The 27,353-nt window shown below is 40.7% G+C and overlaps 1 protein-coding gene across 4 annotated transcripts in view; it reads right to left on the bottom strand.

Moving 5' to 3' along the window:
* Positions 1 to 7,818: 7,818 nt before the first annotated feature.
* Positions 7,819 to 27,353, bottom strand: part of LOC109957538 (cohesin subunit SA-2-like) — a 23,421-nt gene continuing 3,886 nt past the window's right edge. For 3 of the 4 annotated variants that reach the window (XM_020595487.1, XM_020595489.1, XM_020595490.1), the window contains exons 8-34: positions 25,921 to 26,072; positions 23,658 to 23,731; positions 23,432 to 23,555; positions 22,737 to 22,835; positions 22,459 to 22,538; positions 22,194 to 22,301; positions 21,708 to 21,819; positions 21,421 to 21,538; positions 21,234 to 21,337; positions 20,633 to 20,725; positions 20,431 to 20,520; positions 20,110 to 20,313; positions 19,660 to 19,730; positions 19,419 to 19,506; positions 19,211 to 19,291; positions 19,005 to 19,097; positions 18,211 to 18,385; positions 17,919 to 18,058; positions 17,628 to 17,729; positions 17,387 to 17,535; positions 15,431 to 15,559; positions 14,967 to 15,193; positions 13,189 to 13,411; positions 11,867 to 11,974; positions 11,658 to 11,784; positions 9,537 to 9,614; positions 8,098 to 8,121 (exon numbers count right to left, since the gene is read on the bottom strand). In XM_020595487.1, coding sequence (XP_020451143.1) covers positions 8,098 to 8,121; positions 9,537 to 9,614; positions 11,658 to 11,784; positions 11,867 to 11,974; positions 13,189 to 13,411; positions 14,967 to 15,193; positions 15,431 to 15,559; positions 17,387 to 17,535; positions 17,628 to 17,729; positions 17,919 to 18,058; positions 18,211 to 18,385; positions 19,005 to 19,097; positions 19,211 to 19,291; positions 19,419 to 19,506; positions 19,660 to 19,730; positions 20,110 to 20,313; positions 20,431 to 20,520; positions 20,633 to 20,725; positions 21,234 to 21,337; positions 21,421 to 21,538; positions 21,708 to 21,819; positions 22,194 to 22,301; positions 22,459 to 22,538; positions 22,737 to 22,835; positions 23,432 to 23,555; positions 23,658 to 23,731; positions 25,921 to 26,072 — 3,173 coding nt within the window. Of the gene's footprint in view, positions 8,122 to 9,536; positions 9,615 to 11,657; positions 11,785 to 11,866; positions 11,975 to 13,188; positions 13,412 to 14,966; positions 15,194 to 15,430; positions 15,560 to 17,386; positions 17,536 to 17,627; positions 17,730 to 17,918; positions 18,059 to 18,210; positions 18,386 to 19,004; positions 19,098 to 19,210; positions 19,292 to 19,418; positions 19,507 to 19,659; positions 19,731 to 20,109; positions 20,314 to 20,430; positions 20,521 to 20,632; positions 20,726 to 21,233; positions 21,338 to 21,420; positions 21,539 to 21,707; positions 21,820 to 22,193; positions 22,302 to 22,458; positions 22,539 to 22,736; positions 22,836 to 23,431; positions 23,556 to 23,657; positions 23,732 to 25,920; positions 26,073 to 27,353 lie in introns of all 4 variants that reach the window. The other variant, XM_020595486.1, reaches the window with a different exon arrangement.

The raw sequence follows: 27,353 nt of genomic DNA, 5'->3' as shown, positions 1-27,353 counted from the left end.
GTTAGGATATGCATGCACACAGACACACGCTTGTTATTAACTTGCTGTGATTATTTGTTAGCATAAACCACATTTAGTAGGCCTGTGGCCCAGAGGATTAAGGGCTAAATTGATGGAGAAAAAAATGCCAAATGCTGCCCTTGTGGGGGGGAGGGGGGGTCCATCCATTCTAATAGAATTACAAACCTCTGATAGATGAGCCTTTTCTCCAAGGCTACTTGTCTGTCAAACATTAGGTCACACTCAGCTTCCAGACTCAGGAGGAGAGAGAGAAGAGGGGGATAGAATGGGGCTCAAGGCATAGAGAAGAAAATGTCTGGAGAGGTGCCTCACTCCCTGCCAAGAAAGGGAGGGCAACAAAAGTGAAAAAGGGTTTGGCGAGAGAGGGAGGAATGGGAGGGAAGAGAGGGTTGGAGCGGGTGAAAGAGAGCGAAATGAGAGAGGGTGGAGGTTAAAGAAAGAGGAGAGAGTGAGAAGGGTACAAAAGGGTGCATTCGAATCCACTCTAATTAAGGTCTGCGTGATGGACAGGACCTGTAGACGTGCCTTCTTTTCTTTTTGAGTGTGTGTGTGAGGGGACGGTGTGACGATGGGAGGGGCCAGGCTTCTAGTAGAGATGTCTACTGCCAGCAGCCTGAATGGGACAAAGACCTGAATAGAAACTTCAAAGCGACCTCTGAGAGCTCAGCCCCCTGCTTCTTCACAGTGCCTGGGCTGTGTGATGGTCAACAAGCTCCTGCTTTAGTGGTGTGTGTGTGTGTGTGTGTGTGTGTATGTGCGACGTGTGATTCTGTTTTCCAATCTGTTATTTTCTGCCTGCTACATGCATTTCTTGACATCTATGGATGCAGTGTGGATTTCAAAGTGTATCTGCCTGCCTGTGTGTGTGTGTGTGTGTGTTTTCCAATGTGAGGATGTGTGTGTTTGCTTTAAAGAGCAGACTGCAGGATGCAGATATAATTGGAACAGGGGATCTGACTCATTGCACTCCCCTTCTGAACTGAGCGCTGGCTCACTTTGGCAGGATTGGAATTGAAACAAGTAGCCCACAGAGCTGTTGAAGAAATTATTGTTGCTAAATGATACAGAAGGATTTAGCTTCTAATTAGATCCCAGTGTCCTTACTGATTTTGGCCTGCATTATGATCTTGTGGTGTGTGTCATCCTAATTCTATTTGGCTCTGGCTCAGGGCTTCTAATGATCTTCCACTTATCATCACTCTCTCTAAAGTAGATACTTCTCAAAGAGGCTCTCCCAGCAGAGCTAGCCTCACACGACTCAGCTAACTGCAGCAAAGAATCTTTCTGGGCCCCTGAGAAAAACAGGAAGACCCTGGGTTAAGGCCAGGGCAGGCAGAAAGATAAGATTTGTGTGTGTGTTGTGCACTTTGGTATGCATGTGATTGTGTGTGTTTGCACGCCTTAGCAAGGTATCTGTCCTGTCTGAGCCCACTTGCACCAGTCAAGAGTCACATCAGACTCCAAAGCCCCTGGGATCAACATGTCATTGTTACTGCCTGGTGTCGCTGACATGTCCTCAGTGATGACATCACCCAGGGGCCACTGAACAGATGATTCACCTCTCTTCAATGTTCAGCTGAAAAGTCATTATAGTCCACCTTTAATCAGAGTACAGAATAAAGTAGCCCCAACAAACTCATCGGCATTGCCTTTTATCCTGGCAGGTGCAGTGTAATAGCACAGACTGCAACAGCCTTGATCCTATATTTATATTTTAAGAGGCAGTACGGCAGTCCAGCGTGGGAGCTGGGTGCTTATAATGACTGTGCCGGTAAAGAAACATCCTCTGAATGTGCCCTTATTTCAAATCTAGCAGTTGCCGCCATCTGTTCCTGGGAAAATACACTCATATTTAGACCATAGAAACCACATTGCGATAACGTTATCTAGAGTTAGAATGTTATCTGTCATCCTGATTATGTCATATGTTTTCAGCTGAGTGCGATTCTGTGCTGCTATAAATAAAGAGGCCACAGAAATGCTGGAGGAGGCTTGTGGTGTGTAATGCCCACACATACTCAGAAGCAGTAACTGTGACACACCTTTAAAACAAAGACACAAGAACAATCACAGCCAATGTACACACAGCTAATGTACACACATGCCCACATACACACTCTGAACAAAACGGGAAGCAGTGCACCCTAGAACACGCTGTTGCACAAACACACCTTTGGCAACCAAAGATATACAGCAAAAAGCACACTTTAAACTCCGAGAGACAAACACCTAAATCTGAGGATGTCCTTGTTAGTAAGCAGCTGAGAGTGTACAAGTGCTCTCAGCCTCCTCATCAAAGCCTCAGCAATTACTCCCATGCTCCCTCACTCTGGCATAAATCTGCCGTTATCTAGGCTCACCGCAGGATCAGGGAATATCAGCTCCAGCATCTGCTGCATCTACAAACCCAGCCACTAAAAGCACAACAAAGTAGATCTGCAGGCTTAAAGAGGGGTGGGGTCTTATTTGTTGTTATTTGCCTTGGGCATTTGGGATCATCCAGACTGCAGTCTGTCAATCAGTCAGTTGAGGAAAGTTCACTCGGACTGATTCCCGAGCAGCTCTGCCAGACACGTGAAAAGTTCTTTACAGGAAATGAATAAGACATGGAGAAAAAGAAGATCAACAGACTGGGCTCGGGTAAAAGGTCATAGTTGAAGATTTAGTGGTCAGGGAAGATATGAAGTTAAGACTGCCATGTCATATTTATTGGAGGGCTTAAGATAATCGCTGACTCTGTTAGTAAAGGAGTCTATGAACTCCAGAGAAGTTAGGATCAAGGACTCAGGACACATTTTTTACATTATTAACCCAGTTTGAGCACAGAGGCCGGCATTCCAGGTCTGTTATTGGGAGCAGAGTTGCCCACACCTGGCTGAAGCAACAGGGATGACAGCTGAATAGGTCTACAAACTATTTTTAGGAGGATGTATATTTTCCTCACGGTCAGACTGAAGCAACATATTTCATTCTGACTTCTTTATCCCAGCTGTAACCCTGACCTCTCTCCTCCACCTCCCCCACCCATTCTCTCTCCTGTACCTCCCTGTTCTCTCTGCATTTCCTCCTTCCTCTCTGTGGCATCCACTCCCATTCGCCCTGAGTCAACCACTCCCTGCTCTTCAAACACAGGCCTGTGTGAAAGAGACCAAGCTAGCTGCTATGCAATATATTTTGTAGATATTAGCCACATTTACAACCATTCAAGGCTTTTCAGTTCAGCGTGAGCTCTGAGGCCTCAGCCTGCTGGTTGGGAATCACTAATAGAGACAAAATGTTACAAGTACATGTTATGAGAAAGTACCGGTTCCAGGTGCTGGCTGGGGGTCAGTGGTGAGAGGTGCTGGGTCACACACCACCCTCAGGGCTCCCTGAACCCTGACCTCACAAGGCTGATGAATAGTGTGCTAACAAAGACCAGCTCTCTCTTACTGTGTCTGCATTCTCTCTTCTTGTCTTTGGCTGCTTCTCATTCCCCCCTCAGACTCTCCTGGGGCCTGATCTGGCAGCAATAATACATATATATATATATATATATACTGTATATACCAGCTGAACCTTTAAAGTTCCTCTACATCTTTCGTCTCCCTGGGATTTATAATTATCATTATATCACATTCAAACTAGGCACTGTCGCACTCTTACATAACCTAACCCCTATCTAACAGTGCATGCAATACTTAAGAATAGATTTAATAAATTATTATTGGGTGAGGTATTAAATCTTGGCCAGCAATCAAAGTGCTCTCTTTCTAATGAGGCTCCTCTACCTCATAGCTGGCCCGTATCTGTGCAGATGCGAAGGGAGAAAGTTAATAACAGGCACATGCCTGAGCCACCCACCCACAAATGCAGACACAACCCATAATGTCCCCACATGTGTGCACACCAGTGGACATAAGGCATGTGATGTTACACACACATTTAATGTGTACACACCCTGGGCCAATTCCACAGTCATATTATAGAGCCAATTACAGAGATGAGTCTTATTAGCAGAGGTGTCCTGGCCCTCGTTAATCACCGGGGTTTCCTGGCAGGGGCTGGTGACATGTGGAGCTCTCTGTCATCTTTATGAGACCTGTCTCATCATGCCCTTATCATCCAAACTTTACTGAGACACATGATTTAGCAGAGCTGACTTGGCCCAGAAATCTGTTCAGTCATCTGCAGGTCACCTTTGAATGAGCTTCAAGGGATTTGAAAATGGAAGTATATAAATGTAATCCTTGTGTGGCGCATTGCTAACTCACAAACTTGCATGCTTTCCACATAATTGAAAAACCATATTTTCCTGTTTATGCAGGGAAAACCATTATTATCCTCGGTGCAGAGCTCAGGCCCACTGGGATAAGCGAAAGTGGCTCCAGAACAATGATGAGGTGAGGAGAGAAGGTGTAGAGAATCAAATTCCAGCCTAACCCGGGGTAAATATCATCTCGCTCCCAGATGAAAACGTCTTGTTTTCTCACTTCACAGGGTCAAATGCCCTGCCCAGAACTCTGGACCACCTGCAGCTCTGCTGATGACAGATTGCCTCCACACTCTGGACCATCAGTGCCAAAGAGAGACTAATCCTTCTGCTGCTGTCCTCCACGTACAATAGCCCTGTCACTCGTTCACTCATTCAGCATACCTTTAGCTGCTCTGCCCATGTGTCAATACGAAGAAAACCGACAGGAGGCAGACAGTAGGTTCCCACGCCACTCTATTCATAGCGTTCCACTGGAATCTCGGACCTGTTCTGGCCTGTCTCATGAAACCTGCTCCTCGTAAAGAAGGCTATTGAGCCTTTTCCTCATTTTACATTCACCTTGACATCTCTGTTACAGCCCACAGAGCGTCTCCTCATAATCCAGGAGGGATTCTTTCCATTTATTTGGTTGCCAGATATTTCACAGGATGCACAGCAGCACATTGTTGGAATCATGAGGTTGAGAAATGTCAAGAATGGGGTGTAATGTAGTGCATCATGAGGCACATGAAGATGAATCTGGGCATTTGAGCATCAGTGGTGCATTAGCTGGTCTGTTCATACTGTATGTCCATTTGCCTAATCGTAGGGTGGTACTGGTAAATGATTTTCTAGGGTCAGATGCCTTTCTCTGCCCTCACAAACCCAGATTACAACCAATGCTTTCATCAATGATTAATCCATAGAATTAAAATTCTGTGGGTTTATCTTCTTGCAGAACAGATGGTGTCATCCTCCATGTACACCACCTCTTCTCAAAGCTGTAATCAATTACATGAAACAGTGGCCGCATTAAGTGTAGAGCAAACATGCATGTTGAAATGCCATCAAATGCTTTCCAGATCCTGTTAGAAGAGTTTCCCCAATGACCTCTGCACATGCATGTGTAAATCATGGTTCCCAGTCCTCCTTGACCCTCTTTGAGGTCTCAACACCAACTTAACTGATAGGGCCTCCGGAGGCCTTTGGGTTATCAGACGGAAATAGAAGCCCTGCACAAGCTGTGGCCCTGATTTAAACTCAGCGACACAACTCAACTTTAGTCCGTTTAAAGCAGATGTATTGCTGTGGAAGCAAATCACAGAAAATAAGAGGGGAAATAATTGTTTTGGCACAGAAGCGCAAGATGTGGACATAAAACACCTCATCTTTCAAAAAACAAAACAAAACAAAAACAAAAAACACTTGTTTGACAGTAAACTAAAAATTCTCTGGTCTCTTTCGGCATGAACACCACTAACAGGGCTAACAAAGGGGCCAAATGCTCAGAGAGCAAAGCAAGCAATGCTTTTCTTCGCATTATTCTGATAGCTGACATGTGACAGACTGACGTAATGATAGATGAACCTCTTCATGCATCACAGGCCGGACATGAAGGGAGCTCTGCCAGGTCCCATTCTAATATGCCTGGATTGATCTGAGCTTCTCTTTGTTAACCATGCACCTAATACAGAAGTCTCTGTTGCTTTCATCCTTTCTTCTGCTTCCTCATTTTTAATATTACAGCAACACAAGCTCTTTGTCTCTGCAGAACAATAAACTACTCTTGCTACAATTGGACCTTTTGATAAACACAAATGGAAAAGGTGTCAAATGTAGTGGTTGAGAATGAGCCTAGGCTTCTCAGCAAGCTGGAAAAGATACACATATTACAGAGTGACACCATGTACAGTGAAGGGACTGGCGCTGTCGAGATCCCAGCCTTACACTATACTGCCCCCTTGTGACCTTAAAGTGAGTAGCTTTTAACCACCACCCCAACTAAACTACATTTTTCATCCAAACCTAAATAAATTTCCAAAGGGAAAAACAGGCAGTGTGCTGTTCCCAGGACTGGCTGAGATGAGTTTAGTGTGGTCAGTAAGAAGTACCACAGATGAAATGTGTTGATTTTTATTCAAAAGTTACTGTCTCCAGACAAGTACAAATCAGAAAACAGTGACCGAAAGAGGGTGGGATAACAGACAACTTAGAGTGTAGGCAAGAGTGCAGGAAAAAAACATAAAACACAGAAATGGCTGAAAGGAAGGAGAGAAATTAATTTTTGTATATATACACATGATCTAATAAGAATTTATACCAATGTAGTGGTAGGTAACAAACAATAAACAGTACTTTTTCCTTAAAAGAATTTTTTTTTTTACTTACATAAAATAATTAGGCAAAACACATATAGGCTGTTCATCTACTTTATCACATTACACCTGACCACCTCGTGTTTCGAGTTCTAATATGCCAATTATCCACCTTTAAATATTACTGTTCCTCTGACGTGGAAGATTACTGTGAGAGGTGACCCACATGCATGTTTAAGGCTTAAGCATGGAATGACTACAAAATAAAAACCTCAGTAGACAAAACATTTCATTAAAACTTGTATGTGACAAATATATGTCAAAATCTAAGCTTTGTCTAGCTGCCACAGCGCTGCTGAGAAACGTTCATCTTCAGTATTATCTGAATGACTTACCTTTCACTTTAACATTTGTAATCTTATAAGTATTTTGACAGGACTTTTCATTTCATCAACACCTTAAAGCTGAATCTCACAAGTCTTCTCATCGGTTTTATCCAAACTAATTTACATGTAGGAAAAAAGGTAGAAACATGAAGACACGGTCAAGACAAAAGGAACAAAACAAACAGAGAAAAAACTAACAAACATAAAAATACAAATTTAAAATCTTCCTTGATGCATGGCTTTACATGCTTTAATTTTCTGTTTTACTTACACATCTCAAACTTTGTGGCTGAAAGGTTGAAAAGTTGAAAATAAGAAAACTAAAAGCACATATATAAAATCAGCACCGCTTCATATATAACTTTTATTTAAAATGTAGAGATATCCATTTCAACATTATGCTGCTGGATTTTATGAGAAAAAGATGTGATTTTCTTTTACTGAGCTGCTTTCCTTCAGAGCTCATACAGTGAGGGGAGGGGGGATTTCTGTAAATGATGGTGGCTAAAGAGTGGTCCAAATTTTGGGGTAAGCTCTAGGACTTACTGCAGAACATTCAGTGGACTCTGGAAATCTTCACAGCATAAAGGGATCCTGACTGATTCTATGTGACATCTCACCATCTTAACCACCAGTGGTTATCAAGACCTTGCCTTAGGCCCAACAACAGGGAAAGGAATCTTAATAAGAGAGGGAGGAAAGAAATTAAAAATAAAGAGCACAGAAACGTAAAGACCTCCATCCACTTGGCTAACACAGTACAAGCAAGCTACTACAGCCTGTTTATAAATTACTTCACACCTGGTAACTTACTACAATTGTAAAAAGGGTTAGACAAACGAAAAATGTTTAAGTTATTTATGGATTTTTCATCAGACATATCTCATTTCTAATAGGTTTGGAAGTGGCCTGTTACACTATTTCTGAACAGGAAGAGCTTACCCAAGTTTATAAAAGTAAATATTTGAAACAAAGTTCTCTCTGAGCAAGCAACACTGAGTGTAGGTTGTCATTGGTCCACGTGGAGCACAAGCCAGATTTTTTTTAAACAGAAAACACTTCTGTTTTCGCATCTAAAATTCTCTTTAAATACAAAGCGCCTCTTCTGTGATCCCAGCGTCAAAATCCTCTGGATATTAGCTTAAAACATGGACACCCCGAGAACCTAAAGAAAAAAGAAACAAGCTTTAATAACCAATTAAAAACTTACTTCCATTAGGCAGAAGACATGCTACCATTGAAAAACACACACACACACACACACACACACACACACACACAAATCTCATGTGTATGTATAATATGAAAGCTTACATGAACACTACAAGTTGAACTCAGATCTAAGTACTTGAAAATGTACTATATAGACAGCTATTTGGTAATAAAGTCAAAAGGTGTGTGTTACTGTGTATTCGTACACCTTATTAACGGAATATGTATCATAGGTATCACTATCAATCTATTAACCCTATAAAACCATTTTTATCATATTTGCTATGCAAGTTTCTGAGCAAAAAAAAAAGTTGTCAAAATGCCCCATGTATCAAATGTGACACACAAAAAAAAATCTAAAATAATATGGCACATTTATGCCTATATGCCTGGACTGTCTGTCTATGCATAAATGGCAAATAAAAATCTTGAATCTTGAATTTTCTTTTGGATTTTGTTAAAAGGTTTAATAAACATCTCGGTTCCAAAATATTAGAATGTTCTCGCTATTTTTTTGATGTGTCAGGCTTTAAAGGGTTAAGAATATTTTAATCTTAAACAGTCCTAAGAGTTACAGCTGCATTAGCCTAGAGGTGTTGCATTTGACTTTCTGTCTGCTCTTTCAAAGTACAATCTTATCTGCATTATTTTTAACATTGTGGACAATTAATTCAAAGCAAAAACAGGTATGTGGCAGATTTGAGCTGAGCAGCTCAGTGTGCTGCATGTTGTTTCTTTGTTCAGAAAAAGCTTAATGGGATACGACATTGAAAAGTCTGAACAGAAAACTCTTTTCCTTTGATATTTTTTGTCACAATGAAATTATTTAAAGATGACACCAAAGACTGCAGCAGTGCTTTTTACTGGGCCCTGCATTTCAAAGCTCAGCTTAAGAACAAGCAACATGTTGAAACGATGCAGTACCCTCCAAGGTAAATAAAATAAGTTATGTTTATACAGACAGAAATGATGGCTTTGGAACCAGTAAGAAATGTTCTATTTGGCTGCAGTGCATACAGCCAGGTCAGCTGATTCCATCTTAATGTTTTGCACAGACTCATTCAGTGCCCCAAACACAACATGACTGCAAGTGGTCCATGTAATGGACTGGGCGCATGCCTCTATTTTCCATTTACTTCCATAGAATTATACTAATTGTAGTGCAACTTTACTCTTTCTGCTCTCACTGTGCATGGTAAGCTTCTGCAGCTGGCTGCACCCATGAAGTCTCTATGAGGACACTGGTATTTGTTTGTAACACAACATGTGACAGCAGCCTGAGAACAATTCTGAATTCAGAGTATGCCATCAGGTAGTCTATAAGCATAATGTGAAGCTTATCTATGTGACAGTGTAGATGCTCCTCACCGATTCATCCATGATAGATGCAGGGTCAAAGTAGTCTGGCTTGAGCTCAGACCTCTCCCGGCGGTTCTTCGAGGGTGGCTGGAGGAGAAAGACAACCCGTTTAGAGCAGATACTCCATAAACCTTTAGTGTTTGCTCATTTTATAAAATGGGATTGAGCCATATTGGGGAAAAAAGACAAAACATGATATAATGGATTTTTGCTACAGGTCTCACGCAATATATGTGTATAATTCAGCAGATATTTACTTCTACAGACTCCTGTAGCTCAGTTTGGAAAGAATTTATCACTATTCTAAAAAAAAAAAAAGAGTGAATTTAGAGACTTGGGTAGCTGTCCAATTTCTGGTTGATTCAACATGACATTTGGAGTCTCTTTCAAAGCGCAGCACTAGAAGTAAGCATCCAATAATAGGCATTTGTCTTGGATAAAATTTTGTTCTGGTGTTACACTCACATAGCTCTGTGGTGTTGGCGTAAGTGGTCATACTAAATTAGTCATGTTGCCTAGTGTAGGATCAACAGTTTCAAGTCCCTAATGACAGAGTGCACATGTCATCTTCAAAAAACCATATATATTTTCCCCAGACTATTTTGACAATTCCTTTTGTCTTCCTTGATCTTTTTAGAATACCACGCAAAAATAATCCAACAAGATGCTCAACTGTTGCATGATAAACAAATTCGTCTCGTCTCAGAATAACTGACTGGGTTATTCCCTATGTAGGCACTTTGTGTACAAAACCAGTAAACAAAATATATTTAAATCAAGATATATTATGGTGTTAGTCGTGAAAAAGGTATATAATCGGCTGAAAACAACAGCAACTAAAGAACCCTCCCAATGGTAATTTTACCAGATGCCTAAATGAGATGTGAAAAATCCTGTGTGTAATCTTTTGAGACAGACAGTGTCCACACGTACACGGGTATTTTTAAAAACGGAGCTTCTGGAAAACTCTGGCCAGGGTGAAGACTTTTAGAAACTTCGTTTCCAGTGCTGTTTTTGGACAAGGAAAATAGCCGTCCCTGGTAGGCTAGCGGTTAAGGCGCAGCGCCGTGGCGCCCCGGGTTCAAATCAGGGTTGTGTCAGGAAGGGAGTCCGGCGTAAAACACATGCCAAATGTCAACATGCGAGTCGTCAGTGTGACGATTTGCTGTGGCGACCCTTAAACGGGAAAAGCCAAAAGTGACTTTGTGTGGACAAGGAAAAAGGAGCTCTTGGCTTGTTACATGGGTACTGGAATGACATTTGCTGAATGTTAGTGTGCGACATCAAGTCCTTTGTTTATCAGGAGATATTGTGCAGTGGCGGGCATAGCCAAACTAGCGACTGTACTAGTAACACTCCTAGTCACACTATTAACCTGCTTACTTGTACACTTGTGGTTACTCACCCACTATATGGAGGAACAGAGGTGCCAGGATGTGCTATGGATGTCAGTTCTACACTCGACAACTCTCCCATGTCACAGACCCTGAAGTCAACTTTTTCTAGTGCTTTGTTAACATTATACTTCAGTGTGACATTGGGGAATAACTTCACTTCACTGCAAGTCCACACAAGTCCCCCTTACCTTGATGTGTCATTAACGTTAGTATCCCAGAATTGTTTTTCTTCTTCTTCTTCTTTTTTTTTTTTTCTTCAGACTTCTGATTGGCCAACTTGACTTTAGGGATATATTGTAACCTGCTGGTTTGACATATTCTCACATTTTCATGTTGGCAAAGATTTTTGTTTTCTTTTACAACAGTGCATGTTTGTTTTTTTTTGTTTTTTTTTTTAAACAAAGGTGGAACGATCTTTTTTTAAATACCGGTGTACGTGTGGACTAGGCCAGTCTCGAGAATGCAGGTTTGACAGCAGCAGACTGAAGGTGATAAAGAAGCAACTGGCCAATAATTAAGCCGGGGTTTTACAGTATCTGTTACCTGGGAGCTTTATTTCAAACATTCATAAACAGAAACCAAATGGGGAATGGTGCAAGATTGGTGACAAAGTGCTTTGCCTTTTTTTTTTCCAAAAGCTTATTAAGATATATGCAAGACTGTTTTATATATACACTGAAATATGAATGATTTACAAAGTCAGAAACACCCAATTCAGTTGAATGTATCTCACCAGATCAATGTCCATGGTGTCAAAGTCCATGCCTTCATTGAGGTCATCCATGCGACCCTCAGATGACATCATCACATCCTCCACAATCGGCTCTTCATCTTCCTCCATAAGCCCAGTGCCACGACGACTGCAGAAACAAATTATAGAATTACAGAATCATACTTTTACAGGGATTTTCACAGGCACCTCTGTGCTGCTGTGTGTCTTACATAGCGTGCTGCAGATTGCTCCTGAGCTTGGCATAGTTCATGGCTCTTTCCTGCTGCTGGCGTGCCTCTTCTTGCTGTCTCTGAGCCAGCATCCAAGTCACCTGGGAACTAAATGCACAACAGTATATTAATTAGCCATGTTTGGTGATTTAACTGGAGATACCACAAGCATGTCAGTTACAACTATATAGCCTGGCGCCTATGAAATGTCAGGTTGAATAAATAGTAAGGCCGGATATCAATACTTGATTCATGATAATTCATGTATATCAGTTAAAGTATGTCTCAAAATCTTAGGGACTTACTTTTTTCTACATGCAATAAGCAGGGGTGTAACAACCCATCAATCTGGATTGATGCACTGACCAAACACCCCACGATCTGATGACATCAATGCAAAATGTAAACATCTATGTTTTGTGTGCTTTTATTTTGACAGCCAGCCACACAAGTGCACACTTCTGGTGAAGCACTATTCTTTGCAGTGCAGCTGGCATTCTGAGACTGGGAATTCACACTAAAAGGGAGACATGAGCAGCACAAAAGCTACTGAAGCATTTGATCCATTCGGGCCACACTGACTCCGACCTCCATGCAGTGTCACTGTCATCAGAACAGATGATCATCTGTCAGCAAGACAGTGACTGCACAAACAGTCTGTGGGGATTATGCTTTGTTAAATGCACCAGAGAAAAGAAACTTGAAGTGTAGAAAACTGGGGGCTCACACATCTGAGTCAGTGTGGACTGATGTGATAGATTCGAGTTTTATCTGTTATGCTTTTTCGAAAACAATCAGCCAGTATCTCACATTTTTCTCCTGGTCCCTGGCACTTACAAGTCAAGAGCGACATCAGGCTGTGATCTTTCGGGTACCAACATGTAGTCTGTCATATCCCTCATCCAAGATTTTATGGCTCTATAATCGTGTCACCTGACACAGCAGCCACCGCGTCAGAAAAACAATTCATGTAGTCTGAACCAGGCATAAGGGAACTTGTTTTTATATACATAATTTAGATGGAATGGGGAAGCACTATTGACAGGAATTAACATCACACTGTTTTTGGTCCCAATCACTTTCACATCAAATGTTTTCTGAAAATGTCTGAACTTGGATTCCCATGGCCTGGGAATCATGTTTTTCTTTTTTTGACTTGGCACTTAAAACTAAAAAGTGGCAACTTAAACAACTTTGGGCCTGTTATGCCTAAGGATGAATCAATAAATCTTCTACTGTCAAAAATATCTTTTATGTACTAAGTCGTGACTCATGTAACGTTATCAAACTGTGAACTGACTGCAACATTGAGGCCTGCATACTTGTAATCCATGGGTGTCTGGTGGTGCTGAGGTGTCTGTTGATGGTGCTGTGGATGTTGGTGGGGCTGCTGCTGGTCATGAGGGAGTGGGTAGACCCCCATGTAGCTGTCATCACGGCCTCTCTTAGGGTCTCTCGTGGCAGTGGATGTGAGGTGGGGGGACGGCATCATAACTGGGGTCTGCATGCTCTGCTGCCACACCTCACTGCTGCTGCTGGTCTCCTCTGGAAGGAAAGGGTCAACTGTTAAAGTCGGTGCACAAGCCTGTGCTATTACACATTTTGCTCAGGTTATCCAAATTTACTCCCAAATCTCAACAGAGTTACGTTGGGTACTAACACTCCCCCATTGACACACACCATGGTGGCTCTTGTATAGCGCCGCTTGCACAGCTATGACACAGAGATCCACATAGTGACTCTCTCAAACAGATATAAACATGTTTGCAGTGTCAGACCCCAATCAGACAGAGTGCATTTTAGGAACATGGGGCAGCTTTGATTTCAAAAAGAGTGAAGCATTTTGCATGCTGCTCTTGCGTTGCTGAGCGCCCTGCGTTCTTGGCAGTATCGTCCCAATTGCAAAAAACTTCAACTTAGAGCAAAAAAAACACACCCAGTGTCAGTGGGATTTTTTTTTCTATTGTCCAATCAGACCAATTGAGAGGTGAGCATTCTGTGGTGGTGACCTGAAAGACAGATGCTCAGCCAATCGACAGGGCAGAGGGATTGTAGTGAGTGGTGACTTTTGACATATGAGGCTCAATGTTTGACAGCATACTGTCACACAGTCCCCGACTGATCCTAAAATAACCCTGAGGCGAGGGTGTCCGGTACCCACATACGTAGATCTGTGTTCCTGTGTCCATGGAATTTGAGAACAGCTTCTCATGATCAATCACAGCTAAAGCCTGTCCATGTTTTATGCTTAGATAATAAGCAAGTTGAGACAATTATATGTGTTTTATGTTTAGATGATTGTTTATATAAATGTTTAAACAGGCTAGATGTTTAGGTTAGGCTAAGAACAGTGAATCTGTGGTTGCCTAGTAATGACTAAAGAAAAAGATGCAGCAAGCTGCTCTTTGTTATGACACAAAAAAGGCAGTGCAACTCACATTTTTATATATGCTTGGAGAGAGACTTCTACCAGGATGTGAGGGTGCTGTTGCCCTTTAACATGGTTTATTTTGCAGTCACACTCGGTGATGCCTTTGAAAAAAACTCAACTGCACCTTAAATTTGTTCCTGAAATGCGACAGATCACTCGTGGTCTGGAGCCCTGAATTTGCAAAAATCTCAGCATTTAATATTTCAGAGACACCACTTGTCAGGAAGAGACAGACATTTCAGTGACACTTTGACTGGTAAGGAGCAGTTTGACTCTTGACTCTTTCATACCATCTGCTGTTTAATCTCCTCACCAATAAGTTCAAATGGCTGTGCTAGGCTGGTAGGAACACATCTGGGTTAATCTGGGCTCCAACTCTGCTTCTGTAACATCATGGCTGGGCAATAATATGTGATTCACATGAAGACCTGTGCATTTGTGCAAAGGTGGGTGTTGACAAGTCTGAAGTAACTGAGGTTTATATTTCACAACAGAAAACTGCTGATGTCTGTTTAAAAGCTTTAAGAATTTATGCAGCTGTAAGCATAATTTCTCATTTTGCATTTTTCTCAGATGTAAAAAAATTAAAATAAATAAATTTAAAAACACTATTATGAATACAGATGTTAAACATAATTAATGGCTTTGTTGATTCCCAATGTGCTCTACCTTCTGGCAGCTTCCTCTTGGCGGCTGAAGTTCCAGCTGTAGTAGCAGGAGGCTTGGTCTTCTTGGAGCGAACTGAAGAGCCTCTGCTGGAGTAACCACTCATTACTGACATGGTATCGTCATCACCACCAGCCTGCAAAGAATTCCTGTAGGAAATGAGGGGGAGCCAGCAGTCCTCTCGCTGCAGTGCCATCTGGAACGTCATGAAGCGCTCCAGGTACATGTGGCTGGGGAGAAGCGGGAGGTCACACAGTCAAGATGAACACACTCCTACATCCATGCATGCAGAGAACAAACTTTACACACAAAACCAGGTGCACATTCCAACTGGAGGGTAGGAAGGAAAAAAAAAACTCATATCAACCACTCATGCATCAAAAACACCAGTTGCACCAGTTGTCCCAAACACCTGTTGCATTAATACACAGAAGCCCAACACCCGTCAACTCAGCAAAAAAACTTACACAGTCCTCTTGTCTTGTCTCATAAGCTTAGAGGAAAACTCGCTGAGGATGTCCAAGAAAGCCAGGTTGAGGGGAGGGCCTCCATCTCCCTGGGGACTAGGCTCCTTAAATGCAAACTCGATACCATCCCTGACAGTTGCACAGAGAAGAATAACACACTGTGAGCACAGAAAAAAATATTTCATTGCCATAATAAACATAAATAAATAAAAGGATTCCAAACTGTGTAATTAAAGTTCACAGCCTAAAATAAACTGATGTTTAATCTATGTGGAATTTTAGTTGAATTTTTAAGACATTTTTCTTCATTAAAAAAATTATAATACCAACAAGAAGAACAGAAGAAGACTGTTACTTAATATTAATCCAGTTATGTTGTTGAAAAAGCTTGATTAATATGTCATGTTACAATAAATTCCTCTAAATCAAACCAGTTCCAAATTTTATAGTGCACCAATACATGATCATTAGTAGGGCTGTTAAGAAATATTCTAAATTCGATAATATAATCGGATAGTAAAAAAGAAAAGACATTCGATTGTGAAAATTATTCTCATGTGAGCCTGGTCCACTGCATGACGGACAGGAGACACAGGCAACATTACGTGCAGATGATGGCAGAACCCAACCCAACATAGCCACAGAGACAGTGATTTGCACTCCAAAGAACTTAAAAAGCCCCATTTGGAAATATTTCAGATTTTGGTCAGCAGACGACAAAATTGTGGAACCTTGAGACAAATTGTGTGTAAGCTATGCAAGACAGAATTAGCCTACCATTTCGCCTCTAGCAACCCAAGGGCCTATATCAAAAATATGCAACCAAATGAGCATGATCTGGAGTCCATAGCTCCAGCCAAACAGCCACATCTGGACTGGATATTTTTCACCGCCTGCTACAAGCTCGATGTCTGCAGCATGACAAGAGGTTTGCCGAAATAAACTTATTTCGTTCATATGCAAGGACATTAGCATGATCAGTATAGCTGATCACGAGCTTCAGACAATTCTGTCAGGAATTGGAACCATGGTACCATATACCCAGTCATATAATGTGTTAATATGTAAATCTTTAAAAAGACATTTGTGTTAACCTAAACACACGTTTACAAGTAATAATGTCTCTTGTGTTAGTTTGCCCTGCAAACGATATAATGCGCAAAAATGGATGTTCGATTGGTTCAAATATGGAAAGATTTTGTTTTTTAGGACAAATACCCAATGTCATTTTTGGCCAATTTTGACAGCACTAATGATTAGTGATTTTAAACAAAACTCCAGAGACCTTTATAGCTATTTCCCTTGTGGACATTCCATATGCCAGTGTGGCCAGAGATATGACCTGTTCCACTTGACTATACCCCACGTTCATGTCACCTTGTGTTAAAAAGCAATGCTATATTACTTTCAGAGTTCACACACTTTATATACTAGATGGAACAAAGCTGAATTTTCAGTCCATGTTTCATTACCTCAGCACACATTGCACACTGGTCTGTTGTGTAAAGAATACCCAGGCTAACATATGAAACATGCATACACTGTCTTCCGTGGCACCACACTGAGGTAATTGGTTTTATTTTGCTACTACACTTGTTAGTGTTTGCACAAGCTGGTGAGAAACACACAATTGTGCAGCAGAAATTAGCACTGTACACTTGTGTAGCAAAATGTAGGATCCAAAATTTGTAACACCAGGAACACCTCTTTTCATTTGTGTGTGGTTCCTAACAGAGTATGTAACAGGCCAGGTTTGTGGTTTTGTGTTAGTAGCTCTGCTGCTCCAATGTTTGTGCATTACATAATTTCAGTGCATGGTAATGGGCAAACCTGCAACATCTTATCACATAAGTCTTTAAAAAAAAGAAACAAAACACATCAAGAAGGAACAAGGTATTCAAGATATAATTTGTCTGACATGACAAATACAAGGCCAAAAGCAGAATGATGCCTTACTTATGGAGCATAGCGATGGCATCTCTAGTTTTGACTTGGTCAAGACCAAAGGTTAGAGAAAAACGACGAGCCAACTCCTTGATTCCACAGAATGCAGAGGAGGAGCGATCAAACCCATGACCCAATTCAGACAGCATTTCATTGAACAGCTGGTAGGAACAGAGTTGTGAAACATTAGATTAACAACATCGTAAAAATAGGACAAATGAATTAGTGAATGAGTGAGAATGTGTATACCGACCTGCTGCAGACTCAGGATGAGTGTCTTGGCACACTGAATCTTGTCAATTTGCCGAGTCTTACTCATAGTCTCCTTTATGATGTCACCATAGTCATTGTAATACTACATACAAAAAAGAAAGAGATTAGAGGAACATGAAGAAATACAGACCATGCACTGATTTCTGTAGTAGCAGATATGTGCATTAAAAACCCTGTGTTGCTCCTGCACCAACTTATTATTCACAAAAGACACTGTAGGGCTGTAATGTACAACTGGATTTTTTGATAAAATGATAAATGCTGAACTGACCCTCATGTACTGTTTGAAGATGTCAGCTCCAGTCTTCATTTCTACCACACAGTAGATAATCAATTTACAGTAGGCAGCCAGGAGGTTTCTCCTCTTGTGCAGAGCTTCGATCTTTACTGCCTCGTCATCCTGTTGCCCATCTGAAATGACAATAAAAAAAAATAAAAAAAAGGAGTTTTACAAGCTATGCATAGGCCAATTTAAAAGACTGCCCTATTACTTGCTTCCCCTTGCTTAGTGGGGCAGAGCAGAAATTAAATGAGTTTGTAGAACTGCACATTTGCATCTGTACCTGTGCTATTTGTGTCATCATCCTGGTCTATGAAGACATGGTTCAGGACAAAGGAGAGCAGTTCAGATTGCAGAGAGTCCTCTGGGGAATAGACCAGAGGCTCCAGGTGTTCCCTGCCTCCAGACACCATCTGGTGGCTGAAGATGAGCAGGAGATCACATAAGATGGTGAATGCCTGTGAGAGGAAAGAATAAAATGTCAAATTAAAACTCAGTTTGCACAAGTCCTATACAAAGCACTCCTAACCAATGCAGTTTTAAAGTAGGTTTCTGAGTGTAATTACACAGAACACCTTATGGATTTGTGAAAATCTGACTTCTAACATCAGTCACAGGGCACAGTGAAGTTGCTTTTCATGTGATACCACCCTTCTTACTAGCACTTAGCAGCTTAGAAATCCACTGTAGCTGCAATGAATGGGAGTCAGAAAACCTCTTAGGAGTTAAAAGGTTTGACCACCTTTCTTAATTGCTCACTTAATATTTTTTACAGCTGTCTTGCTTTGCTTTAAAGCAGATACTACTACCACTAAGTGGGAGAGAGGAAAACGACAGAAACTGGTGGCCATTACGGAAACGCATGCAGGGTGTTCTTTACAGGACTGCGTAGGGCACGCAGCACCTTCAGCAACATGCTGCTCTACTCACTGTGTACGAACTGGCGCTACTATTGTTCTTATAGCTATTTATACTCTATTTTTATTGAAATGTTTTGCTCTAGTGCTGGAATACTTGAATTTCTCTTATGAAGGGAACAATAAAGTATTATCATAATTGTTATTGTGTCCGTGTCACCTGTTCTTTGACAGCTGTGTTGACATTGGTGAGGTAGCGCTGACACATCATGCAGAATGCCCTCATCTGCTTCCTCAGGGTCACCAGGTCATCCTGATTCAAAACATGGTTCATGTTTTTCATTACAGTTTCGACACTTGCACATATCCGATTCTCTTCAAAACAGTTCAGAATGGGGCAGTAAAACTGGCTTTAGGAGACCTCACCTTCCTGGAGCTGCCCTCAGATAACTTGGCGAGGTGCCACAGAATCACATAGTGGGTACACTGCAGGGAGTGGATGACTATCTGCTCACATGGACAGGCATAAAAACAAACAAAAAAACATAATACATGAATAATTATTCAAATTCACAACAAATGATAGTGTGTCCAGTCATGTAACTCCACTTGGCTCATGTATATATTTAATAACCTGCTCAGGCATGTCTCCATTCTCGATGCCTGTGTTGAGCAGTTTGAAGTTGCTGGTAAAGAGGTCCCAACCTGACAGGTCATGTGCACTGCAACAGATTGGACAAAGGCTCAGTTTCAGACACATTTACACAAAGTCACAGGTAAATTACTGTTCCAACTGAAGAGAACACAGGAGATGTAAAAAATAGGTGATATGATAAGTGTATGAAGAAATAGGGTACGGTAGATAAATTTCATACTTGTGAAATGCTGTGATCCTCTTTAACGTGGACAAAACCTGATAAGCATCATCTTCATCAGCATCTTCACCCTGGAGAGAGAAATTGTGAAACTAAAATTTCATGGATAAAGATGCTTACTCATCTGGTAAGAACTGAATCATCCACAAAAGATACAAATTCAAGTCCTCAGATATAAATGAGTTTTCTAAAGGCTTTTTAAAATGGCTTTCTAAAAACAGTTTCACATAAACAGTCAATATGTGTAAAAATGTAGAATTTACAACAGTATTAATGCTTAGGCAACAAGAGAAGTTTATGCAAAATACATAAATGTTACGCTGGGCCAGCAATGACAGTGATAATGTTAGGTGGTAGAGATATTAGGATCAAGTCCACTTTTCCAAAAGGACAATGAGAACCAAACATGGATGTTCAGGAGTGCTGATGTGTGCATCCTGTCACTCCTACCTCTTGTAGAAAATCCTCCAGTAGCCTGTTGAACTTGTCCACCAGCTCATCCAGCAGCTGGGATCGGGCTATGTCCACTCTGTTAAAGATTGTGAACTCTTCATTGCAGAGGGCATGGTAAGTTTTGGAGCAAGCCTCCAAAACTTCAGTGTCTGTGTGCTTCTCCACAATTTCCTTGATCTGACGTAGCAGGGATTCAAGGTGCTGCAGAGAGAAAATGTGATGTATCATGCATGATAACAGTCAATGAGGAAAATATTATTTTAATGAAATGATCAAATTTTTCCTGATCTGACTGGTGGTGTCCCATAAATGTCTAACCTTCTCCAGGCGTCCTGTGGTATAAATTTCCAAGTCAAAGAACTGAGGCAGCTGCAACAAATTAGTCACCTTCTCTGCATCCACAGCATACTGTAGAACAAACATTTAACATAATGACATTTTCTGATTGATGAAGACACAACTGAAGGCAACAGTCCTTCAGAGGAGTATTTATTAAAACCAATAAGTGAATGCAACAAGCCTTGGCCAGTAGAGGGGGCAAGGCCACAGCAAACAGCTCTGTCATTCTGGTCCTATCATCCAGCTGAGTCTTCTTCTCTTTAGCTGTCATCACCTGGTCACAGATGCAGCAAGTTAGATGCTTGTCCTCAGACAGTTTGTTTTCACACATTAAGAAAAAAGGAACTTATTTCAACATATGCACTATGTAATATATTCAAAAACCTAAATTATTTCTCTAATACGCTATAAATACCATGTAGCGAATACAATCCTTTTAACTGATATGTATGTGCTGTTAGAAGGACCCAGTTCTAAAGTAAGTAAGTGATCGATGTTCAACACAAATGCCATCATGGAATCCCCAGAACAGTCAGGCCCATGTTGAGTAGAAAAACAAACATTACGGATTATTATTTGCATTAGTTTCTTCTTTGTTCTCTCAGCCTTATATTGTTTACTTGCTCTTTGCTATTGCTGTACATAAGGATATGTACATACATATTGACAGCCACTGTACCAGAGTCAAATTCCTCATGTGCCCAACACACCTGGCCAATAAGACTGATTCTGAGTCTGATTATCCTTTAACATACCATTAAAAGTGTGTTAGCCACTCTTACCCTCTTCCCTGTGCCTCTTCCAACAGGTGGGTGGCATTCAGCAGCCTGGCGTACAGTGCACAGCATGATTTCAATCAAGGCCGTCTCTTGTCTGTCCGTAAGAGCTAAAAAAAAAATAAAAAAAAATATCAGGGTGCACTTGTATCACACGTGTACCCTAAGCATAATGTAAGGTAGGCTGCCATACCTTCTTCTCCTGGTAATGGTTCATCAAGCAGTAAACTGATCATACACTCCCAGTCCTTCAGTAGCTCTGCACCACATTCCCAGAGGGAGTCCACTAGGTAGGCCGCGTGCTCATGGAGCTAAGGGGAGAGAGATGTTCATTCAAATGAAGGAAGACTGATTTTGTCTGTTTACATTTTTTTTTTGTATTTGATTTATTCTTTCAAACATGTAACGACAGTCAATATGTCAACACACATCATTTCACACATATCCATATTGCCTATAAAGATAAAAATAATAACATACCTCACTCTCAAGGAAAAAGAAGACTGTGGTCTTAATGAGGTTGGCGTTTGGGCCTTGCCTGCCTCTCCTCTTGGGGGCGCCTTCCTCCTCCGGTTCCCGCTGGCTGAACAATCTTTAAGAACAGTAATGACTGATTATCACACAAAAGTAACCACCACATAATCTAAATATATTTTTAGAGGTAGCAAGGGGCATCTAAATTAAAACTTAAAATAAAATAAACATTTTTGCTGACAAACCAGACTTCTATAGTTTCCAAAGGAATGACTGCCAGGATGAAGTTGAGAAACATTTACACTGTTTCTATGCAAACGGAAGTACTGAGTGTGTTTTCTGACTATGTGTAGTCTCAAATTCCCACTTGTCCATTACAGAGTTAAGTCCATTGTTTTCTCTTCTTCTCCTAACCTGCCTCTACATTCATTTTCCTGAACTCATGCTATGCTTCCCTCTCAAGTGACAAGTATGATTCATGTCTGAACATACTTCTTAAAGAGGAATTCTCCTGCAGCAACAGCGACAGGTCTGTGTGCTGAGTAGACCAAGTGATAGACACTCTCACAGTCCTCAGGGGTTAACACCTCATCTGTACTACTGTAGAGACAAACAGTCAACCAAAGTTACACAGTAGCTGTAAGCAGCACAAATGTATTTGACATAATTCATGAAAATTATGTACACATACACACTACCAACTTTAAAGCTGGATCAACAGCACTAATCAGATTACATTACAAAAAAAGCCACTTACTTCAAGACTAGAGTGAGTAGTTTAATTGCTTGTACAGCAACATCATACTCTTTATCAAGAGTCATGGAGACAATACGGTCCTATGCAAAGACACAGGTGACAGACTTAATGAGTTATTTGGATAAAATGACTTTTGACTGACTGTGTGAAACACTATCAGTAGAATATAAAATGCAAGGTGCCTACAGAATGTAAGAACAGTGTTCGTTGCTGTACAAGAATGTGAAACAATGAAGTTTGAGCTGTTGTGTCTAGGTTGCCCAGCAGGTGGTGCTGACCTTGAAGCGACTGGTGAAAAGTTCCAATCTTGCATTTAGCTCTCTGTTGTAGTAGAGACCCTGCAGAGCTGTCAGGCACTTCAGACGTACTTCGCCTTGCTGGAATATCAAATTTGAAAGTAACCATTTATTGGTTATTCCAGTAATTGACAACAATCAATGCCTTTTACTATGAATGACCAAGATTAAAAATCTTTCACAGCTGCTCACAACTTAAAGTATAGACTTTTTCCCCTCCTGTCTTTACATAATACCTGAAACCTTTAACACCACACAAAAAATACTAAAGATTTGCCTGTTTTTGTTTGTGTATTAGAAGCCTGATGATAAATACTGGAAAGAAAAAAGGTATGAATCCTGAGTTCTGAACTTTTGTGGTTACACTTTGTTTACAACTGAGTCAAAGATTGTGCCTATCACAGCCCTGTATGTCCACACAGATTATGTCATTTTTTTCTGGCTGATCAGACTGATGTTGTGCACTGCTAAGCTAGGAACTCTGTAATGACACTAACAAAGCTTTAAGTTGCCCTACACTCACAGGTGTAACAAAGCTAACAGGAGAATGAGAATCATATCAATAAGGCTCAGTCTGTACATGTCCACAGTCCTGAGGTCTAATTAGGAAAATAAAGTGAGAACTTCTGTGGGCCATGGCCATGTAGAGGCTTTAAATAAACATTCTTGTAACCCACCTTATCATGCATTGTCCATCCCACATACTTCAGATAGCTGTCATTGAGGAAGGCATCACTATAGAGTTTCATCCACACTCCGATCTCTTCTATACAGATGGCCCTGATTTCTGCTATCGAATCACTGGTAAAACATATTATTTGTTAAACAGAATACAAGAACAAAAGCTGTTTCTTATAGCAGTAGTTGTTGTTGATAACAGAAGTGCATTATATGAAGTCATACCGATATCTGTGAACAAACACTCCTTTGAATATTGCATTCATCATGTTTTCAATCTCATCCTGATTTTCTTGGAGCTGAAATGAAGAGCAAAACAAAACAGATGAACACATTTTGGTCAAACAAAGTTGAACTGACTACAATACTACAGTAAGAGGTGACCTGGAGGTACTGTCAATATAACTAGATGCTCGACAGCCAACAATGCCACCATGCTGTAGTGTGGCTGCAAAGTGAAATAACAGATGGATGCCCAGTGAGACCATATTGTTATATAACCTAATAAACTGACTAAGCCATCTGAATTAACACTTGGCACTAGCACAATCACTGTAGGTCCACCACCTACAGAGGTGTTGCAGTTATAAAAAATAAAACAGATTTATGGTCACAAGACTAATCCAATTATTTATACTTGTGCATGTAACTGTGATCAGTGTGTCTGGATGAGCAGTTAGATGTATCCACATGATTATTTGCCTGAGCAAAATGACCTGTAGGAAAATACAGCCTGCAGGTTGGGCAATGTTTCACTCTAATTAATGCTGATTTCAATTATTGTTTTCTAAAATATTTGTTATAAAATGTACAAAATGGGCCTGCCATAAGGGTTGTGATAGACAAGGATATTGCAAAGTTTCCATATGGTGTCATCAAGCTCAGTGACCAATAGGAAAGCCAAAAATTCAAAACACAGCCATTCCAGCTTGTCGGCGCTCTACAACATAGACAAGTGTGAAAATTCTCTGCTGTCACAAGTCTCATCACACGAGATGTCCAGTAGAATCCAATCCAGTAATAGTAGCTTGCCCCTTCATGGCCATAAAAATATACATACTACTGGTGCAGTGGGCATTAAAGTCACTTTATATATAGAACACTGTAGTTTTCTGCACACATGAAACACTTGCAAGAGTCAAAATGTGATGCTTGTTAGCTTTAATGAATGAAAATTAAAGGACAAAGTGTTGCCTTAAATATAACTAACATTTTTCTGATGCTTTATAAGTGATATGAGCGATCATGCATGCAGCATATTAGCATTCATTTCCCTGATTGTGTTGCTGCAGAATGCTACTTGGAATGATTTGCCTCAATGGGGGGAACCACTGTGCAGCAGTGATGTCCCCAGCCAGAAGTATCTCAATAAGGAGCACAGGCAAAGTTGGCTAAAGAAAACACTGAGTGCATCTTATTTATTTATTTATTTATTTATTTATTTGAGAGAGAATAAACTATTTGATTTTTAATAATGCATTGCTTGTTTTTTCATTGATCTACGGGTTTAATTTACCACTTACATGTATTTCAAATGTGCCACCTCTGAATCTGTGCCCAGCCTGGCCACTTCATTCAAAAGATTCTAGATCTGCCCCTGAGCAAAGCATGACAGTCGGTGAGTGTGACTAAGTGTCTGACATCTGAGCGTGACTGGATACCTAATGTAGGTTACTGTTATATGCTCTAAACAAACAAACTACATACACAAACAAAACAAACTGTAGGTATTGTCCTAAGGTGCTAAAAACAACTGGTGACTGTAGGCGACAAACCACATGGATAATGGCTGTGCACATATTACGACCTGTTTCAGAGAGACAGGACCACCAAATCTAACCGTTTCTAAATGTGAATCCTCACGTTAACTTGTTTGAGAAGAAAAAAAAAAAAAAGCATTCTTTGCTCATCCTGTCCTCAGTCTGAAACCATAATCTGGTAATTGAATCCAAGCCCAAGCACAACTTTCATAGCCATAAATATTATTCAATACTCCTCTTTCAAACTTTTCAACACTCATTCCTCCTTTGGTCTCTAAACATTGTATGGGGCATAATTAACCTACTGTTGTTAAATTATTCCAAAAGATCCTGATGATATGAAAACAAAACAAATAGTCGGTTTAGTGCAAGCTTTTTGAAATAGTGCACTGCACTCATGCATTGCTGAGCTGACACTGCACTAAGCCAAAATGCAAACAAAGACTTTTATTAATAAAGTAAGTCTATTTTGTTAACACAGACACAGACTACAGGGTTTCTTATGGCTGTATACATACATTTACAGCCATAGGCCTTTTCTTACATGACATAAAAAATCTGGAGGAATATTTTCTATATATCCATTTTCAAATCTAAAACATTTAGGCACCAGAAATTTGGCACAGTGCCTGAGAACTTTAAGCCCTGAGATTTAAAGCAAAAGGTGTGTTCTTAGGTATGAGGTATTTTAAAACAAAGACAGCTACTTGCCAAGTGGACCCCCTTACCTCTTTGCGTTTCTGCAGGAGCAGCTCTAGCCTGTCGTTGGCCCTTTTAGCGACCATTTTATTTCTCTCTGCCTCATACTGGCGCTGGGTGTTGTCCATGTTGATGCTCAGGTTTAGAGCTACATTCACCAAGGCTGTCATCAGCTTCATGGCTATCAAAAGTACAAGTAAAACCAAGAAATAAAACTATCATACAATAGTAACTGACTGACAAATACTAAAGGGCACTGCACACAGGCAGCGTCGTGGCTCGCCATGTGACACATCACATGTGGCATGAATTCAGTGCAGCACTACTGAAAATGGCTAGTAATCCAGTATTTTATGCTGCTGATGTGCATAGACGCCAGGAAAATGGGACAATAGCATAGCCTCAAGTGGTGACGCGCATCAGTTCGTCGCCTGTGTGTGGGCTTCCATTGAAAATAATGGGTGTGGGTGTTTTGACGCGCATCACATACCACCTGTGTGCGGAGCCCTAAAGTTGATCTTACTTGTCACTTTATGTTTGTTTATAGTGCCAGTTACCAGAATCAGAAGGCTTTCTTGTACATATTTATGTAAAACAGAGATAAAATGTAATCTTTAGGAAACCAAGTTGCACCACAGAACAAAACAAAATGAGTGACCTAACCTTAACGCATGACGGGAAACAGCAAATTAGAAAACTTTATTTATTTGTGCTTTGGAGAAACTCATTTTCTTTTAGTTTGGGTAATTGCACTTTGAATTAGACCTTCCACTTCTGGCTGCATCTGTATACATTTTTAACTGTTCCCAGAGGCATTAAGGAATCAGTATTAAATAGGGTTCCATCTAAAACAGCTCGGCACCAACTGACCTGCTCCAACCTGGCTACATACACCAGCACTGACACCAAGACATAACACATACATACATATGACAATATCACCAAAAACTGAAACATTTTCAGGGTCATAAACACAGATAAGGCAGAAATGTTGCAGTGAATTGTATACAACTATACAGGTGTACCTAATAAAGTGGCCTGTGAGTGTATGTGGTCACATCACCCCATCCGGCTCAGATAATGGCAGTTGTTGTAAAATGTACAATGCTGCTGCATAAACGACATTACATTAACTAGGGTCATGCTGAACACAGCTAGAGTACAGGATCTTCCTCCAACCAGGTGCCTTTGGTACTTCATTTTAGTGGGTAAACCCACCTACTCTACCAACATAAAGACTGAACACCTTTGTGTACATAACAAATGCAGCAGGTGTAAGCTGCCCTGCTTTTACATGTGCCACAAAACTAAGAGGTTTAATCAGCCAAAATATGTGAAATTACTTGTGTGGGTGTGCCATTGTTGTTAATGGCTCTAGCAGTGGTTGTATTCATTATGTCCTTTACTTATAACCAAAACAAGTTTCACTGATGACTGTGAAAACAAAACTAATCTAAACTTA

The sequence above is a fragment of the Monopterus albus genome, unplaced genomic scaffold (genome assembly GCF_001952655.1).
Source record: "Monopterus albus unplaced genomic scaffold, M_albus_1.0 scaffold27.1, whole genome shotgun sequence".
In the NCBI taxonomy this organism is placed as follows: domain Eukaryota; kingdom Metazoa; phylum Chordata; class Actinopteri; order Synbranchiformes; family Synbranchidae; genus Monopterus; species Monopterus albus.
This window is presented reverse-complemented; position numbering and strand designations above follow the sequence as displayed.